Below are 19751 nucleotides of genomic sequence, written 5' to 3'. Positions count from 1 at the left end.
ATATTCTTTCCCCACATACAAATAACACAACAAATAATTCTGTGCAAAAGATGTTTCTCCCTCATCCATACATCCATCTAACAGCTGCCCTCCAACAACATGTGGCCCCATTACATGTTCCTTTTATTTGCATGCCAGACTCATTCCCTGGCTTTCTCCTTCTCATGTTCCAAGGTTCAGCTCAAGGCCCCGTCCTCTGGACCCCCAGGCTGAGGCAGATGCCCTTCTTCTGTGCACCCTCCTCTGGGAGCCCACAGCCCTCAGCCCACTGCATTGGGATCCCTGCTCCCCTTGTCTGTCTCCCTTCTGGACTGGGTGCTCCTTGGAGAGCGTCGTGTTCACCTCTGCGTGCCTAAGCCTTAGAACCACGCACTGGATGCAAGAGAGGTTCAATAAATGGTTAATAATAAACGGGAAAAACAGAAGAATCACAGAGGCAAATTTCAACTCACTGTAACAAAACAAACCTTCCAAATAATTAGACACTTATTAAGCAATTACTTTATGCCAAACTCTGTGCTAAGCTTTAACACACATGTCATCTAATCCTTACAATAATGCTGTGCCTTGGGTATTTTTATTCCCATTTCATGGGTGAAGGGATGGACACTCAGGACATTTAAAAAACCTGCTCCAAATCACACAGCTAGTAAGTGGAAAAGTCAGGATTCAAACCCAGGACCGTCGGAGTCCCCATGCTCCACCCAACACTAGACGAGCTCAGCTGTCAGTGTGGAAGGAGCTGCCTCTGGGATGTGCAAGAGCCCTTCCATGACGGCCACAGGACCTCACTGGGATAATGGGTGGGCTTCCTTTAGAAGTGGACCTAAAGTCACTGAAGGTCCCTTCTTACTCCAGGCTCTAGGGTCTATGATGTTAAATTAGGAGCTCCTAGGGTGGTTCATCTTGGTTTCCCCCATGGTGCTTAGCTTAAAGCTGGGCACACAGCAGGCAAATGATAAACCTGTGCTGAATAAATGAATGGACAGATGAATGAATGGATGAATAGATGGATGGATGGATGGATGAATGGATGAATAGATGGATGAATGGATGGATGGATGGATGAATGGATGGATGGATGGATGAATGAAGGAAGGAAGCGAAGGAAGAATGAATGAATGAATGACAATTCGTTCTGCACATGTCCGAGTCACCCTCTCTTCCGGGCTCAAGATCGTAACCCAGCGAACTCGGGAATGCCGTGCAGGCGGAGCACCCCAGCCGACTCCCCTCGGAGCTGCGGCGGCCCCTACCTGCAGAGGTGGTCCGTCCGGCACAGGCTGCGGAGGTCCAGGCAGTTGGGCTTCTCCTTGTCCTCGTAGGAGCAGCTGGGCAGGATGGTCTGGCGGCGGCGCTCGGCGCACGCCTGGTCCTGGCAGGAGCAGAAGAGCATGCGGTAGGTGTACTCGCTGGGCACACGGTCAAAGAACTGGCGCAGGGCCTTGTGGCACTTGCGGCGGTTGCAGCGCTCGGTGGGCGAGATCTCGCGGTTGCAGATGGAGATGTAGGAGGAGCGCAGCTTCTTGCAGTTGTCGTTCAGGTTGCAGGCTTTGGCGGCATCCAGGCAGTGGTTGCTCTTGGCGCTGACTGCCGGGTCTGCCCCTGTCCCTGCAGGGAAGGAAGGGGGCAGTCAGCGCATGCTGGGGACGCCCCCCAGGGTCACTGTGCTCTCTGACTCGGCTTGCTCATCTGTGAGATGCGGATCGCTTAGCAGCCCTCCCGCCAAAGGCTGTGATGAAGATCAAATGAGTTAATATGCGCGTCCACTGAGCAAGCTGTACGTACGGTGCGCTTTTAGGATGACAACTATTAAACCAAAGTCTTATTTAAAACTTATTTCAAAAACAGTATGAAGATTCTTTTAAAAAGCTAAAAATAGAGCTACCAAATGATCCAGCTATCCCACTCCTGGGCATATAACCAGAGAAGACGAAAACTCTAATTTGAAAAGATACATGCACCCTAATGTTCATAGCAGCGCTATTTACAATAGCCAAGACATGGAAACAACCTAAGTGTCCATCAACAGATGAATGCATAAAGAAGATGTGGTGTATATATACAATGGAATATTACTCAGCCATAAAAAAGAATGAAATAATGCCATTTGCAGTAACATGGATGGACCTACAGATTATCATACTAAGTGATGAAAGTCAGAGGAAGACAAATATTATATGATATCACTTATATGTGGAATCTAAAAAATAATACAAATGAATCTGTACACAAAACAGAAACAGACTCACAGACATAGAAGACAAACAAGACCAGAGGGGAAAGGGGAGGGGGAGGGATAAATTAGGGGTACGGGATTAACAGATACAAACTACTATACATAAAATAGATAAGCAACAAGGATTTACTATATAGCACAGGGAGCTATATTCACTATCTTGTAATAACCTATAATGGAAAATAATCTGAAAAAATATATATATGTATATAACTGAGTCACTTTGCTGTACACCTGAAACTAACACAATATTGTGAATCAACTATACTTTGATTTAAAAAAAATACATATCACAAGACGAAAAAGCAAGCAACTAGGTGTTCGTGGCCCTGTTCACAAAAGTGGGATATGGGGAAACAAAGGGACTGGCTCAAGAGCACACAACTGGGTGGCCACTGATGCAAGGTGGGTCCCCAGGTCCCTGGGTACCCAAGGCCACACATGTGAGCAGGGCTTCCGGTCAGGGAGCACTGCTGGCCCTTAGGAAGTTCCCACTATGGGATCTTCAGCAGCCAGGGTACCAATAGCACCACGGCCACCATCCTTGCCCCCACCACTGTGACCACTGAAACTGTCCCCACACATTTCAAAAGGCCCCATGGGGTGGGACTGCTATTGCAGCCAGTTAGTGCCGAGACCACTGAAAGCAAGCGCTGGGCTGGGAGCTCGGCAGCGTGAGGAGGAGGCTGAAGGCCAGCCTCAGGCTCCAGCAGGGCAGAGCCCTTAATCAAGCAAAGCGCAGATAAGCTGGAGGCTGGGACCTCGGCATTAGAGCCGTGGCTTTGGGCTTCATGCCACTGCCTGTGGAGCAAAACACCTTGGTGATCCCGGGAATTGTCAGGTTCCTTCTGTGGTGTCTGCCCCACCCCCCCAAGTCTCAGCTGTTCTGAGGGGAACACATGGCACAGGGACACCCCCAGCCACCAGCCTACTCCCACCTGCAGAGCACCTCTTGTCCATCCTGATGACAGAGTGGGGAGGCAGGAATTCAGTCTGCACAGGCCACTCACCCGCCACCCCATGACATTCTGGTGAGAGCTGGATGGGAGATCTTCTAGCACACTGGCAGCAAACCAGAGCAGGAGCCCAGATCTGGCCAGCACCATGGTATCACCGGCTTAGGTTCTAGGATGGATGAGCCATGGTCTTTCATTCATTCCTCATCCACCCAACAAATGCTTTTCAGTATTTCTTGAGCACTACCCTATCCACGCGAGGCCCTGCCCCACAGAGGGTGGGAAAGACCAGGGTGCGGCCACATCTACCCTCCCACGGCACTTCCAGCACAGGTCCCTGTGTTCCGATCACCTGGTCATCAGTGATCTATCAAGTCCCACCTCTGCACAGCCCTCTCCCTGCCAGGTGCTGGGCTGGACCCGTACGTGTAAGAGGAGCCCCTTCTCGAAGACCTCACAAATCTAGCTAGGAAACGAAGAGGCACAACAGCAGAATGATTAAGGCTGGGGGTCCTAAAACTGAGGCATCTGCATCGATTACTCATCCTGCTGCTTATCAGCTGCGCGGCCTTGGGCGAGTGGCTGGACCTTCCTCTGCCTCAGTCTCCCTGTCTGGAAAATAGTACCTACTTCATAGCGCTGCTGTGAGCATGAATGAGCTCATTTTTCTCTCTCTCTCCCTCGTGATAATATTGCCCTGTCTACTAGATCATCCCCATCTGCTATTACATTGCCCATCTTTAAGGGAAAAAAAGAACTTCTTGTGACCACACGCCCACTGCTAAGCTACCACCCTATCTTTCTGCTCCTCTTTAAAGCGAAACCCCTCAAACGAGTCATCTATACCAGTAGTCACTTTCTCCCCTCCAGTTCTCTCCTGGACCCACGGCAGCCTGGAATTTGCCTCCTTCCTTGGCGGTGATCAGAGACCCTGGGGGTTCCTCCTCCCCTGCCCATCAGCACACTGGACACAACTGGTGGCTCCCCCAGCCCCCCTTTTCTCACAGCCTTCCTGCTGCCTCCCTGTGCTCTCCCTCCAGGCCTGCTTCGCTGGTTCCATCTTCTCCACCAGGGCTCAGCCCCCTTTCCTCTATATGCACCCACTCCCCAGGGCCCTCCACTCATGCATGGCCTTACACACCATCAATACGCTGTCGACTCCCAAATTTATATCCCCAGCCAGGGCAGGGACCTCCGCTCTGAACCCCAGACTCATGTCCAGCTGCCTGCCCACCAACTCTACCTGAAAGGCTGTCACCCACGTCTCAAACCACACCCCACGTTCCCCCAAGGCTGCCCCCCACCCCAGGTCTTCCTCATCCCTCTGAAAACAACTCCAGCCTTCCAGTAGCTCAGGCCAAAAATCTTGGCCCTCCCTTGACTGCTCTCTTATCCACAGCAGAAAGACCTGGGAGAATACACCCAGAATCCAGCCACTCTCACCACCACCAGTGCCCCCACCTCGGTCCAAGCCACTGTCACTGTGTACTGGTAAAGGCTTCCTTCCCAGTCTCCCTGCTCTGTCCTTTTGCCTCCCACCCCACAGCAATCTTCTCTCATCACAGCTGGAGCAAACCTTCTAGAACCTAAGGCAGAGATAATGCTCCTGGGCCCCAAAGCTTCCAGTGGCTTCCCCATCTCATTCAGAGGCCTTGGGAGGGTCCACAAGGCTCTATATGTGTGCTGTCCAATATGGCAGCCATTTCCTCATGTGGCCATTGAATTTGAAATGGAGCTAGCCCAAAATGAGACGTGCACACCAGATTTTGAAATCTTAATAAGAAAAAATAATAATGTAAAGCATTTCATTTCAAACAATGTTTTACCTGATTACATGTTGAAGCAATAATATTTTGGATATACTGTGTTAAACAAAAGTATTATTAATTTCACTTGCTTCTTTTTAACTTTTTTAATGCACCTATCAGAAATTTTAGAATTGGCGGGGGGGATAAATTGAGAGACTGGTATTGACTTATACACACTACTATATATAAAATAGGTAACTAATAACAACATACTGTGTAGCACAGGGAACTCTGTTCAATAGTCTGTAATGACTGATATGGGACAAGAATCTAAAAAAGAGTAGGAGATTGGTTCAAGATGGAGTAGAAGGACATGCGCTCACTCCCTCTTGCGAGAGCACCGGAATCACAACTAACTGCTGAACAATCATCGACAGGAAGACACTGGAACTCACCAGAAAAGATAGCCCACATCCAAAGACAAAGGAGAAGCCACAATGAGATGGTAAGAGGGGTGCAATCACAATAAAATCAAATCCCATAACTGCTGGGTGGGTGACTCACAAACTGGAGACCACTTATACCACAGAAGTCCACCCACTGGAGTGAAGGTTCTGAGCCCCATGTCAGGCTTCCCAACCTGGGGGTACAGCAATGGGAGGAGGAATTACTAGAAAATCAGACTTTGCAGGCTAGCAGGATTTGATTGCAGGACTCCGACAGGACTGGGGGAAACAGAGACTCCACTCTTGGAGGGCACACACAAAGTAGTGTGCACACTGGGACCCAGGGGAAGGAGCAGTGACCCCACAGGAGACTGAACCAGACCTACCTGCTAGTGTTGGAGGGTCTCCTGCAGAGGCGGACAGTGGCTGTGTCTCACCGTGAGGACAAGGACATTGGCAGCAGAAGTTCTGGGAAGTACTCCTTGGCATGAGTGCTCCCAGAGTCCATGATTAGCCCCACCAAAGAGCCCGGGTAGGCTCCAGTGTTGGGTCGCCTCAGGCCAAACAACCAACAGGGAGGGAACCCAGCCCCACCCATCAGCAGACAAATGGATTAAAGTTTTACTGAGCTCTGCCCAACAGAGCAACAGCCAGCTCTACCCACCACCAGTCCCTCCCATCAGGAAACTTGCACAAGCCTCTTAGATAGCCTCATCCACCAGAGGGCAGACAGCAGAAGCAAGAAGAACTGCAATCCTGCAGCCTGTGGAACAAAAATCACATTCACAGAAAGATAGACAAGATGAAAAGGCAGAGGGCTATGCACCAGATGAAGGAACAAGATAAAACCCCAGAAAAACGACTAAATGAAGTGGAGATAGGCAACCTTCCAGAAAAAGAATTCATAATAATGTTAGTGAAGATGATCCAGGACCTCGCAAAAAGAATGGAGGCAAAGATGGAGAAGACGCACGAAGTGTTTAACAAAGATCAATAAGAATTAAAGAACAAACGAACAGAGATGAACAATACAATAACTGAAATGAAAACTACACTAGAAGGAATCAATAACAGAATAACTGAGGCAGAAGAATGGATAAGTGACCTGGAAGACAGAATGGTGGAATTCACTGCCACGGAACAGAATAAAGAAAAAAGAATGAAAAGAAATGAAGACAGCCAAAGAGACCTCTGGGACAAATTTAAATGCAACAACGTTAGCATTATAGGGGTCCGAGAAGGAGAAGAGAGAGAGAAAGGACCTGAGAAAATATTTGAAGAGATTATAGTCAAAAACTTCCCTAACATGGGAAAGGAAATAGACACCCAAGTCCAGGAAGCACAGAGAGTCCCATACAGGATAAACCCAAGGAGAAACACGCCGAGACACAGGGTAATCAAATTGACAAAACTTAAAGACAAAGAAAATTTATTGAAAGCAACAAGGGAAAAACAACAAATAACATACAAGGGAACTCCCATAAGGTTCACAGCTGATTTCTCAGTAGACACTCATTAAGCCAGAAGGGAGTGGCATGATATATTTAAAGTGATGAAAGGGAAGACACTACAACCAAGATTACTCTACCCAGCAAGGATCTCATTCAGATTCGATGGAGAAATCAAAAGCTTTACAGACGACCAAAAGATAAGAGAATTCAGCACCACCAAACCAGCTTTACAACAAATGCTAAAGGAAGGTCTCTAAGTGGGAAACACAAGAGAAGAAAAGGACTTACAAAAACAAACCTATAACAATTCAGAAAATGGTAATAGGAACATATGTATCGATAATTACCTTAAATGTGAATGGATTAAATGCTCCAACCAAAAGACACAGGCTTGCTGAATGGATACAAAAACAAGATCCATATATATGCTGTCTACAAGAGACCCACTTCAGACCTAGGAACACATACAGACTGAAAGTGAGGGGATGGAAAAAGATATTCCATGCAAATGGAAATCAACAGAAAGCTAGAGTAGCAATACTCATATCAGATAAAATAGAGAATAAAGAATGTTAAATGTTTAAAATAAAGAATGTTACAAGAGACAAGGAAGGACACTACATAAGGATCAAGGGATCAATCCAAGAAGAAGATATAACAATTATAAGTATATATGCACCCAACATAGGAGTACCTCAATACATAAGGCAGCAGCTAACACCTATAAAAGAGGAAATCAACAGTAACACAATAATAGTGGGGGATTTTACCACCTCACTTACACCAATGGACAGATCATCCAAACAGAAAATTAATAAGGAAGCACAAGCTTTAAATGACACAATAGACCAGATAGATTTAATTGATATTTATAAGACATTCCATCCAAAAACAGCAGATTACACTTTCTTCTCAAGTGCACACGGAACATTCTCCAGGATAGATCACATCTTGGGTCACAAATCAAGGCTTACTAAATTTAAGAAAGCTGAAATCATATCAAGGCATCTTTTCTGACCACAATGATATGAGATTAGAAATCAATTACAGGGAAAAAAACGTTAAAAACACAAACACATGGAGGCTAAACAATACGTTACTAAATAACCAGGAGATCACTGAAGAAATCAAAGAGGAAATCAAAAAATACCTAGAGACAAATGACAATGAAAACACGATGATCCAAAACCTATGGGATGCAGCAAAAGCAGTTCTAAGAGGGAAGTTTATAGCAATACAAGCCTACCTTAAGAAACAAGAAAAATCTCAAATAAACAATCTAACCTTATAACTAAAGGAACTAGAGAAAGAAAAACAAACAAAACCCAAAGTTGGTACAAGGAAAGAAATCATAAAGATCAGAGCAGAAATAAATGAAATAGAAACAAAGAAGACAATAGTAAATATCAATAAAACTAAAAGCTGCTTCTTTGAGAAGATAAACAAAATTGATAAACCATTAGCCAGACTCTTCAAGAAAAAGAGAGAGAGGACTCAAATCAATAAAATTAGAAATGAAAAAGGAGAAGTTACAACACACACCGCAGAAATACAAAGCATCCTAAGAGACTACTACAAGCATCTCTATGCCAATAAAATAGACAACCTGGAAGAAATGGACAAATTCTTAGAAAGGTATAACCTTCCAAGACTGAACCAGAAAGAAATAGAAAATATGAACAGACCAATCACAAGTATTGAAATTGAAACTGTGATTAAAAATCTTCCAACAAACAGAAGTCCAGGACCAGATGGCTTCACAGGTGAATTCTACCGAACATTTAGAGAAGAGCTAACACCCATCCTTCTCAAACTCTTCCAAAAAATTGCAGAGGAAGAAACACTCCCAAACTCATTCTATGAGGCCACCATCACCCTGATACCAAAACCAGACAAAGACACTACAAAAAAAGAAAATTACAGACCAATATCACTGATGAATATAGATGCAAAAATCCTCAACAAAATACTACAAACAGAATCCAACAACACATTAAAAGGATCATACACCATGATTAAGTGGGATTTATCCCAGGGATGCAAGGATTCTTCAATATATGCAAATCAATCAATGTGATACACCATATTAACACACTGAAGAATAAAAACGATATGATCATCTCAATAGATGCAGAAAAAGCTTTTGACAAAATTCAACACCCATTTATGATAAAAACTCTCCAGAAAGTGGGTATAGAGGGAACCTACCTCAACATAATAAAGGCCATATATGACAAACCCACAGCAAACATCATTCTCAAGGGTGAAAAACTGAAAGCATTTCCTCTAAGATCAGGAAAAAGACAAGGATGTCCACTCTCACCACTATTATTCAACATAGTTTTGGAAGTCCTAGCCACAGCAATCAGAGAAGAAAAAGAAATAAAAGGAATACAAATTGGAAACAAAGAAGTAAAACTGTCACTGTTTGCAGATGACATGATACTATACACAGAGAATCCTAAAGATGCCACCAGAAAACTACTAGAGCTAATCAGTGAATTTAGTAAAGTTGCAGGATACAAAATTAATGCACAAAAATCTCTTGCATTCCTATACACTAATGATGAAAAATCTGAAAGAGAAATTAAGGAAACACTCCCATTTACCATTGCAACAAAAATACCTAGGAATAAACCTACCTAGGGAGACAAAAGACCTGTATGCAGAAAACTATAAGACACTGTTGAAAGAAATTAAAGATGATACAAACAGATGGAGAGAGATACCATGTTCTTGGATTGGAAGAATCAATATTGTGAAAATGACTATACTACCCAAAGCAATCTACAGATTCAATGCAATCCCTATCAAATTACCAATGGCATTCTTTACAGAACTAGAACAAAAAAATCTTAAAATTTGTATGGAGACACAAAAGACCCCAAATACCCAAAGCAGTCTTGAGGGAAAAAAACGGAGCTGAAGGAATCAGACTCCCTGACTTCAGACTATACTACAAAGCTACAGTAAACAAGACAATATGGTACTGGCACAAAAACAGAAATATAGATCAATGGAACAGGATAGAAAGGCCAGAGGTAAACCCACGCACCTATGGTCAACTAATCTATGACAAAGGAGGCAAGGATATACAATGGAGAAAAGACAGTCTCTTCAATAAGTGGTGCTGGGAAAACTGGACAGCTACATGTAAAAGAATGAAATTAGAACATGCTCTAACACAATACACAAAAAAAAACTCAAAATGGATTAGAGACCTAAATGTAAGACCGGACACTATAAAACTCTTAGAGGAAAACATAGGAAGAAACCTCTTTGACATAAATCACAGCAAGATCTTTTTGATCCACCTCCTAGAGTAATGGAAATAAAAACAAAAATAAACAAATGGGACCTAATGAAACTTCAAAGCTTTTGCACAGCAAAGGAAACTACAAACAACACAAAAAGACAACCCTCAGAATGGGAGAAAATATTTGTAAATGAATCAACGGACAGAGGATTAATCTCCAAAATATATAAACAGCTCATGTAGCTCAATATTAAAAAAACAAACAACCCAATCCAAAAATGGGCAGAAGACCTAAATAGACATTTCTCCAAAGAAGACATACAGATGGCCAAGAAGCACATGAAAAGCTGCTCAACATCACTAATTATTAGAGAAATGTAAATCAAAACTACAACGAGGTATCACCTCACACCAGTTAGAATGGGCATCATCAGAAAATCTACAAACAACAAATGCTGGAGAGGGTGTGGAGAAAAGGGAACCCTCTTGCACTGTTGGTGGGAATGTAAATTGATACAGCCACTATGGAGAACAGTATGGAGGTTCCTTAAAAAACTAAAAATAGAACTACCATATGACCCAGCAATCCCACTACTGGGCATATACCCAGAGAAAACCATAATTAAAAAAACACATGCACCCCAATGTTCATTGCAGCACTATTTACAATAGCCAGGTCATGGAAGCAACCTAAATGCCTATCGACAGATGAATGGATAAAGACAATGTGGTATATATATATACAATGGAATATTACTCAGCCATAAAAAGGAACAAAATTGGGTCATTTGTAGAGACGTGGATGAATCTAGAGACTGTCATACAGAGTGAAGTAATTCAGAAAGAGAAAAACAAATATCGTATATTAACGCATATATGTGGAACCTAGAAAAATGGTACAGATGAACCAGTTTGCAGGGCAGAAATAGAGACACAGATGTAGAGAAAAAACCTATGGACACCAAGGGGGAAAAGTGGCGGGGTGGGGGGTGGGGGGGGTGATGAATTGGGAGATTGGGATTGACATACAGACACTAATATGTATAAAATGGATAACTAACAAGAACCTGCTGTATAAAAAAAATAAATAAGATTCTAAAAGTCAAAAAAAATAAATAAAATAAAAAAGAGTAGATATATGTATATGTATTACTGATTCACTTTGCAGTACACCTGATACTAACACAACACTGTAAATCAACTCTACTCCAATAAAAATTTTAAAAAAGGAAAGAAATTTTAGAATTGCATATGTGACTCATAACATACTTCCATTAGCCAGCACTGCCGTATACGACCTCACTTCCTACTCATTCCCCCTGTTCACTTACTCCCTTCCAGCCACACTGGCCTCCTTACTCTTCCTGGAGCATGCCAATCATGACCCGACCTCAGGGCCTTTGCACGTGCTGTTTTCTGCCTAGGAAGCTCTCCCCCCCCAACCCCGCCCGTGACCACACAGCTCCTTTCCTCACTTTTTTCAGGTCTCTGCTCAATGTTACCTTATCTGTGAGCCCTTCCTGACCACCCTATACATAATAAGTCACTCCCTTCACCCCCTACTCTGATCTCTTTTCCCCAGATTACTCATCACCATCTGCCATCGTATATACTTATTTAGTCATTTGTATTTTTCTACCAAATATAAGCTCCATGAAAGCAGGGGTTTTGTCAGTTGTACTCACTGCTGATTCCATAGGTGCCAGTGTCTGATACATAGTGAATGCTGTATCCGTATTTGATGAGTGAAAAAATAAATGTATTTAGTACAGTATCTAATAAGTGTTCAAAAAATGTTGGCTAATATTATTAAGGAAGCCAAAAATGACACAGGGCCAGCAACAGCAGTCAGTACAAGACCACGTGCAGTCAAGCATCAGTGGGGGGTCCAGCCCGGAAGTGTTCAGAATTGAAAGTAGGGGGGCGATCATCGAAGACTGAACCATCACCCCAATATCCTACCCAGACAACAACAGCCACATGAACGCAGAAAGAAAAAAGTTCCCTCCCTTCTTGTAAAAATAAAAGGGGAATTAGGGCAGAAAGGGAATCAAGGTTCATTTTCCTACCCATTCAATTAATAAATCTCTGAGGGTCCACCATGTGCCAGGCACTTCCCCAGACACGTGGCTGGGGTCAAGGTTGAGGTGATGCTGACGTGCTGGGGAGGTCAGGGCACTGCCTACAGGAGCCAAGAGGAAAGCATCCTGCCCAGACCAGGGGGTCCCAGAAGCAGCAACAGCACTCCTGCAACCTACATGATGAGGGAGAGGAAGCAAAAAGAGTGGAAAGGGGGTCCCAGGCAGAGAGAAAAACAGCAAGGTCAGAGGCTGGAAGGAGCCGACAGCAATCCAGCGTGCCTGGAGATGCAGCCTGGAAGAGGGACCACCAGAGACGATGCCGGGCAGCCATGCAAGAGCTTTCAGCCATGGGGCAGGGCAGGGGGCGAGGCACGTGGCCTCCCAAGCGGTTCTCTGAGCAGCTGCCAAGCCACTCTGCCCGGGCCAGGCGAGGACCCAAGGACGCCTGTCTACACGAAGGCTATTCTGGGGCACCACTTCCATGGGAGGGCTCTCCCGGACCAGCCAGGGCGTTCCTTCCCATTCAGTGCACCTGTCAGGACGCTGGCTGGTGGAAGCGAACAGTCAAGCAGCCTGGGGCTGAGGTGGAGGAGAGCAAGGACATGAGGGGCCCCAGAGAGGAGCAGGGTGACAACCGCCAATGAACAGCAGCTAATTTAGGCCCACGGCTGCTCTCAGGTTCCCAGGTGCACCTTCCCGCTCCCCTCAGTATGTTCCCGAGCTAATGTGGTGTAATTACAGCCTCAGCGGCTTCCATTTGGAGCTTGAATAGTGAAAGCTTTTGCTAAGGGGGTGGGAAATGTAAACCCCCGGGGCCAAAACTTGGTAAATTTCCTAGGAAACACACACACACACACACACACACACACACACACACACACACACACACACACACACACACACACACACACACACACACACACACACACACACACACACACACACACGGTGGCGAAAGTAACAGCAATTGCCTACTTACGAGGAAGATGCCCCTTCTGATCCTCCCAGAGCAGGTACAGTGGCCAGTGGGCCGAGGATGGGGCCCCGCTCCACCGTGGAGAAAGGCCCAGGACTGGGCTGTTCCGGCTCCCCCAGTAAGTGAGGAAGCCCGTGCTGGGGCAGGCAGGCCTGCGACAGCCTCTTCCCAGCCCATCCACTGCCTCTGCATCTACACTAAGGCGCCTCTCCCTCGGGTCCAGAAGGCTTTGTTATCCTTTTCAAGAGTCCCCACTGGGGAGGAAGAAGGATGTGGTGGATTGCAAACACCAGCCCAGTGTGGGCCGCAGCCCCTGAACTAAAATATCCAAACAGCAGGGAGGGAGGCCCCTGCTAGCCCACCGCCACCACCACCCCCAATCCCTACACAGACCACACAGGACCTTTGAAGGATTCAGGAGCAAGGAATTCCTCCCGGGCCTGGGCCAGCCCGCTCTCCAGGCCTGCTGAGAAGAGCGCAGATGGGCCAAGGAGTAAACGGTAACAGCTGCGCCAAGGAGTAAATGGTAACAGCTGCTCGAAGGAGAGGGAGGTGGGATTTAACCATGCTTGGCCACTTCCCGAAACCTCCGTGGACGCATCCTCCCAGCTCCAGCCCCTGGGGACAAGGAGGGGCCAGCTGTAGAGGGACTGCCTCACCCCAGCCAAGCCGCGCCCACCTCCCCCCTTCTCTCCTGGGGCGCTGCCCCAAGCCAATGACCATCTGTCTTTAAATCTTCAAAATGATATCCTTGAATATTTTCTTTTACAGAGCTAGGTTTACCAAACCGCAGTCACCCGGGTACCACCTATATCGTTTTGGCCATGTTACCAGTACCACCTGTGCCAATATTTAATGAATTTTTTCTTTAAATCCCTTAATTCTTATATTAACTGAAATGTTTAAATTTCTTCAACAGACTCACTTTTAAACTTTTTCAATACCTACCTAGATTTGTCCTGAATGATAACATCTATGTTAGTTCTGAATTTTTCCAAGACGTGTTAAAATGCACTACTATTCAAATTAAAATATTTATTCCGGGGCTAACCTTGGTGGCGCAGTGGTTGAGAATCTGCCTGCCAGTGCAGGGGACGCGGGTTCGGGCCCTGGTCTGGGAAGATCCCACATACCACGGAGCAACTGGGCCCGTGAGCCACAATCACTGAGCCTGCGCGTCTGGAGCCTGTGCTCCGCAACAAGAGAGGCCGCGATAGTGAGAGGCCCGCGCACCGCGATGAAGAGTGGCGCCCCCTCGCGACAACTAGAGAAAGCCCTCGCACAGAAACGAAAACCCAACACAGCCCTAAATAAATAAATAAATAAATAAATAAATAACAAATACTGCTGGTTAGAAAACGAAAACCTGCAGGAAAGAAGTGTGTATTTCTTAGTAAAGAAAAAAAAATATTTATTCCTATGCCCATCTCCCATTCTGGCAACAGTGTACATGCCCTTGAAGGGAAGTAACTGATTTAGACGTGAAGTTCTTAAACTTTGGTGCATTTGTGACTCGCTCGAACTGCCTGTTACCCACAGAGGCTCAGTCCCACCCAGACCCTCCCAGTCGAGAGCTCTGTGGCTGGCACCCAGGAATCTGGATTTCACAAGCTCCCCATCATTCTGAGGGTGCCTTCCAAACCTGGAGAACCAGACGCTCAGAGGAGAAGCAGAGGTGCCCCTGGCCTGGTCCCCCAACAAGCACACACCCCATCCAGCCCACAATCAATTGATCAAGCCCATCCTCAGCAGAAGGGAGTTGATGGGCCTCTGCTGTCACCAGAGCATGTCCCCTGGGGGTTTCACCACCCCATCGCCCGCCCCAAACTGAGAGGCCCATCAAGGTAGACCTTCCAACCACAGAACAGGCCTTTCCCTGGAGGAGCAAAAATAAGATGCTCACCTTTCCACAAGGCTTCCAAAGCAATAGGACTTGAATTTTTCATCTCTTCCTTCTGGCCTTCCAGGAAACTGCCACGCTTGTCACTTGTCCCTAATTCTGCTTCTGGCCATGTCCACCCTCAAGCTGACCCTGGGCCCCTAGGCCATGCTCTGCAGCTTGGCCACTAAAGTGGAAGTCAGAAACCTGGGCCCTAATTCTGTCTCTACCTCTCCCAAGTGTGTGAAACCCCCAACAAAGCCTGACCCTCTCTGGGTCTCATTTCCTCACCTGAAAAATGACAGGTTTGGTTTTTTTTTAATAAATTTATTTATTTTATTTATTTATTTTTGGCTACGTTGGGTCTTCGTTGCTGTGCACGGGCTTTCTCTAGTTGTGGCGAGCGGGGGCTACTCTTCACTGCGGTGCGTGGGCTTCTCATTGCAGTGGCTTCTCTTGTTGTGGAGCACGGGCTCTAGGCACGCAGGCTTCAGTAGTTGTGGCACATGGGCTCAGTAGTTGTGGCTTGCGGGCTCTAGAGCACAGGCTCAGTAGTTGTGGCGCACGGGCTTAGTTGCTCCACGGCACGTGGGATCCTCCCAGACCAGGGCTCGAACCCGTGTCCCCTGCATTGGCAGGTGGATTCTTAACCACTGAGCCACCAGGGAAGCCCAAAATGACAGGTTTTGAACTATATGACTTTCTAGGAAGTTCTGTGACTCTCCTGTCTACTCCCATCCCCCCACACACCAGTGCAGGACTCTGCGAGCTGGAGGGAATAAGGAAGCTCCCCTGTCCCACCCTGCAAACTCAACAGCGCGTGTGCACACCACAACACGCACACACACACCAGGGCTCACAAGGCACAGCTCCACATCCCGGTCAGTCAAACAGCTGTCAGCCAACAGCTGTTTTCACGTGCTGACCACATGCCCCAGAAATCCAGCCGTGATCTGAAAAGACAGAGTCCCTGCTCTCCAGGGGCTTTTATTCTAGTGAGACGAAGACTGGTAATAAACACACGAACAAATAAATAAGGCAATTTAAAGCGCTATGAAGAAAATCAAATAAGCGGAATTCAGAAGAGAATGAGGGATGAGGGAGGGCCTGTCCTAGGAGGTGACATCCAAGCTGAGAAAGAATGATGGGCAGAAGTGAAACATGCAAAAAAAAAAATCCAAGGTAAGGGAATTCCAAGCAAAAGGAAGAACAGGTACAGAGGTCCTGAGACAGACATGTGCTCGGTGTGTTTACAGGCAAAAGGAAGGGAAAGTGGCTGGAGTTTCCGAAACGAAATGAAAGTAAGAGGGAGAGGAAGCCAGAGGGACAGTCAGCAGAGATCATGTGGGACCTTGCAGGGCAGGGTCAGAACTTCAGATTTTATTCTAAGATGCAAAGCACTTAGAGGGTTTTAAGGATGGGAGTCACCCGACCTCATGTACTTTGGCTGACAGATGGAAGACCGAGTTCCCATGAAGGGGAGGGGGCTATAAAGGAGACCAGTTACAGGCTGTTGCAGTAACAGGCTTGGGGAGAATGGTGACTGCAAAGATGTCAAAAAACGAGCATATTCTGCATATAATTTAGAGATAAAGCCAACAGGATGGGTTGGATACTGAATGGGAAGAAGGAGAGAAATCAAGGAAAATGCCTAGGTTTTTGGCCTGAGCACCCAGCGGATGGTGGAATCATTTTGTGAAACAGGATAAACTTAGAGAGAAGAAGGAGGGGCAGAACAGAATGTTTTCAACTGAAGTTTGAGATGCCTATGAGATGTCCACATGGAGATGTTGAAAGGCAGGAGGATAAATGAGTTTGGAGTTCAGAAGAGAGGTCTGAGCTAGTGATAAAACTGAGCATGACTGACATTGGAGGCTATTTAAAGCCACATAACTACATGAGGTAGCCGAGGTTGAGGATGAAAATAAAGAAGAGGAAGTGGGTCAGGACAGAGCTCCAGGTGCCATCATTCAGTGGAGATTGGGGAGGAGCGGGCCATGAGGTGATGGACCATCAGGAGATGCTGGTGTCATGGAAACCAAGACAAGAGTTTCAAAAAGGAGGACAGTCAACTGAGTCCACATAATTAGGGGCACAAGGGTGAGCAGAGAGGCACTCAACAATGAGATGTAGACTAAACAAACTCTAAACAGGGCTGGTTGGAAGGCAGGAAGGGTGAGGAGGAGGAGGGAGGGGCAAGAAGAAGAGATTCCACGTGGGGGCCCCATCTTCCCGGCTGGGTTGCAGCCACCCTGACCATTACCTCCATGCTTCTTGCCCTACGGGGCCACCCACGACCAGCTCTCCCTCAAGTTTCATTAGCTTTTACAACAGTCAATTACTGAGCACCCACTACATGTGGAACACTGCTGGAGAAATGAACAAAACTGACAAAACTCCTCTCTTCCTAGAGCTTACATTCCGGTGTGAACATGAGATTATAATCAAGTTAACAAACGGAAACTTTCCCTTTCGCCTGAGGCTTACCCTGCAGGCTTCACAAGCATCCCTGCCCATCCTGCTTGGGGCTGTGCTGGTGATTAAGAGCAGGGACTCCCAGCCATGTCTGGGGAGTTAGAGGACCCGGCTGGGCCCCTGACGAGCAGAGCAAGCGTGCACAGGTAACGCAACCTCTTTCAGCCTCATTTTACTCGTCTGCAAAATGAAGATACAACACCCACCCTGCCTACACACAGGACTGCGCTAAAGATTACACGGGATAATGTGGACACAAATGCCACAAGCAGTTTCCAGCCCATAGCACATGTGCAATAAATGCTTATTTAAGAATGTGGTCCCTGCTGTTGGTGGGAATGTAAATTGGTGCAGCCACTGTGGAAAATAGTATGGAGGTTTCTCAAAAAATTAAAAATAGAACTACCATATGATCCAGCAATTCCACTCCTGGGTATACGCCCAAAAAAAAAGTAAAAACGCTAATTCAAAAAGATATATGCACCAATGTTCATAGCAGCATTGTTTATAATTGCCAAGATATGTAAGCAACCTAAGTGTCCATCGACAGATGAATGGCTAAAGAAGATGTGGTGTGTGTATATATATATGCAATGGAATACTACTCAGCCATAAAAAAGAATGAAATTTTGCCATTTGCAGCAACATGGATGGACTTGGAGGACATTAAGCCAAGTGAAATAAGTCAGACAGAGAAAGACAAACACTGTATAATATCACTTATATGTGGAATCTTAAAAATACAGCAAACTAGTGAATATAACAAATAAGAAGCAGACTCACAGATATAGAGAACAAACTAGTGGTTACGGGGGGGAGGGGCAATAGAAGGATAGGGGAGTGAGAGGTACAAACTGTTGTGTATAAGATAGGCTCAAGAATGTATTGTACAACATGGGGAATATAGCCAATATTATGTAATAACTGTAAATGGAAAGCAACCTTTAAAATTTGTACAAAAAAAATTTTTTTTAATTTTTTTAAAAGAATGTGTTCCCTGGCTAGAAAGACCCTCCCCTCCAACTCTCCGTTTTCACACGGCCCTGCTAGAATTGGCCTGTCCCATGTGCCTGTCACTCCAGCCACGCGCATCACATACCAAGAGCCAAAAGGGTTCCCAGTCTCCCTGTCGGTGAGCAAGAGAAGGGCTTCAGAGCTCCCTCTGCTTATCCAAGAAGTCTAAGAGAGCAAGACCTCAAAGATCTTCCTCACTTCTGGGCCCCCTCACCACCAGGAGCTGTGGCTGGTGGCCGGGAGCCCCACGCCATCCAGCATGAGGTGAAAGCTCAACTTCCCCGAGAGATGACCGGCCAATCCCAAAATGCCCTCCTGCCAGGGCTCTGCTGTCACTCAAGGCCCATGGACCCAGTGGGTCCCCAGCCTTTATCCCCACTGCTCTGGTGCCTACCCTCCTCAAACCGGCCCCAGCAGTCTTAGCCTAGGCTCCCTAATGTCCTCCGCCTTCTGTCAGAACTTTCCCCTCACCTCCACCCCACATAGCACGCGGCCACCCCAGCGCTCTCCGGGGCCCCTGCACTTTTGGAAGCAGGCCAACCCACCAAAAGTCAATTTGATGAATGGCAAATTCACTGCAAATCCATTCGAAAGAAATCAATTGCTTTTGAATATCATTTTATATTTTGACAAATTTTAACCACTGTCAGAATTTTCTCCAATTCTGCAAAAGGCATATTCGTCTTGACTTTGTGTTTCTAGCAATTAAAAATTAAAACTTCATTACAGTATTTCACGTTTGAAGGGACTTTTTTAGCCACTCTTGAAGGCTCTCTGTTCTTTTAAATATAGTCTTGGTGTGATTTTCTTTTTTTTAATATTTAAGATTTTTACCATTCTCATACCAATTCCCACAATGGCTTATCAGCTTTAATTCTGAATTTATAACAACTAAAAATCAAAATTGAGGCATTTCATATTGATGTGGTCCACCTTAATCCTTCGTCAGCCTTTTTTTTTTTTTTTTTTTGCGGTGAATGAAGGTAGGACCGGAAGCACCAATCGTAAGCTAAATTTTTTTACTGATTACGAAATATACTTTATTGCTCTAAGAAGTCTACATCAACTCCTGATGCTTAAATTCCCAAAAACTGAATATATCTTAAAATACAGCAATGAAGACCATTTGCAAGAATCTTCAGAAGCCATGAAAACCATTCAAATGTGAATTTCTAAAAGCTTTACAAATGATAAGAAGCAAGTTTTGGCAGATTCATAAATCTGGTAACA

The 19751-nt window shown here is 45.7% G+C and overlaps 1 protein-coding gene across 1 annotated transcript in view; it reads right to left on the bottom strand.

The window, feature by feature from the left end:
- Positions 1–19751, bottom strand: part of GFRA2 (GDNF family receptor alpha 2) — a 96279-nt gene that overhangs the window by 54325 nt on the left and 22203 nt on the right. The window contains exon 4 of the mRNA XM_057548651.1: positions 1257–1611. Within this exon, the coding sequence (XP_057404634.1) occupies positions 1257–1611 (355 nt within the window). The remainder of the gene's footprint in view (positions 1–1256; positions 1612–19751) is intronic.

This window comes from Balaenoptera acutorostrata, chromosome 6 (assembly GCF_949987535.1).
Source record: "Balaenoptera acutorostrata chromosome 6, mBalAcu1.1, whole genome shotgun sequence".
Classification (NCBI taxonomy): Eukaryota; Metazoa; Chordata; class Mammalia; order Artiodactyla; family Balaenopteridae; genus Balaenoptera; species Balaenoptera acutorostrata.
This window is presented reverse-complemented; position numbering and strand designations above follow the sequence as displayed.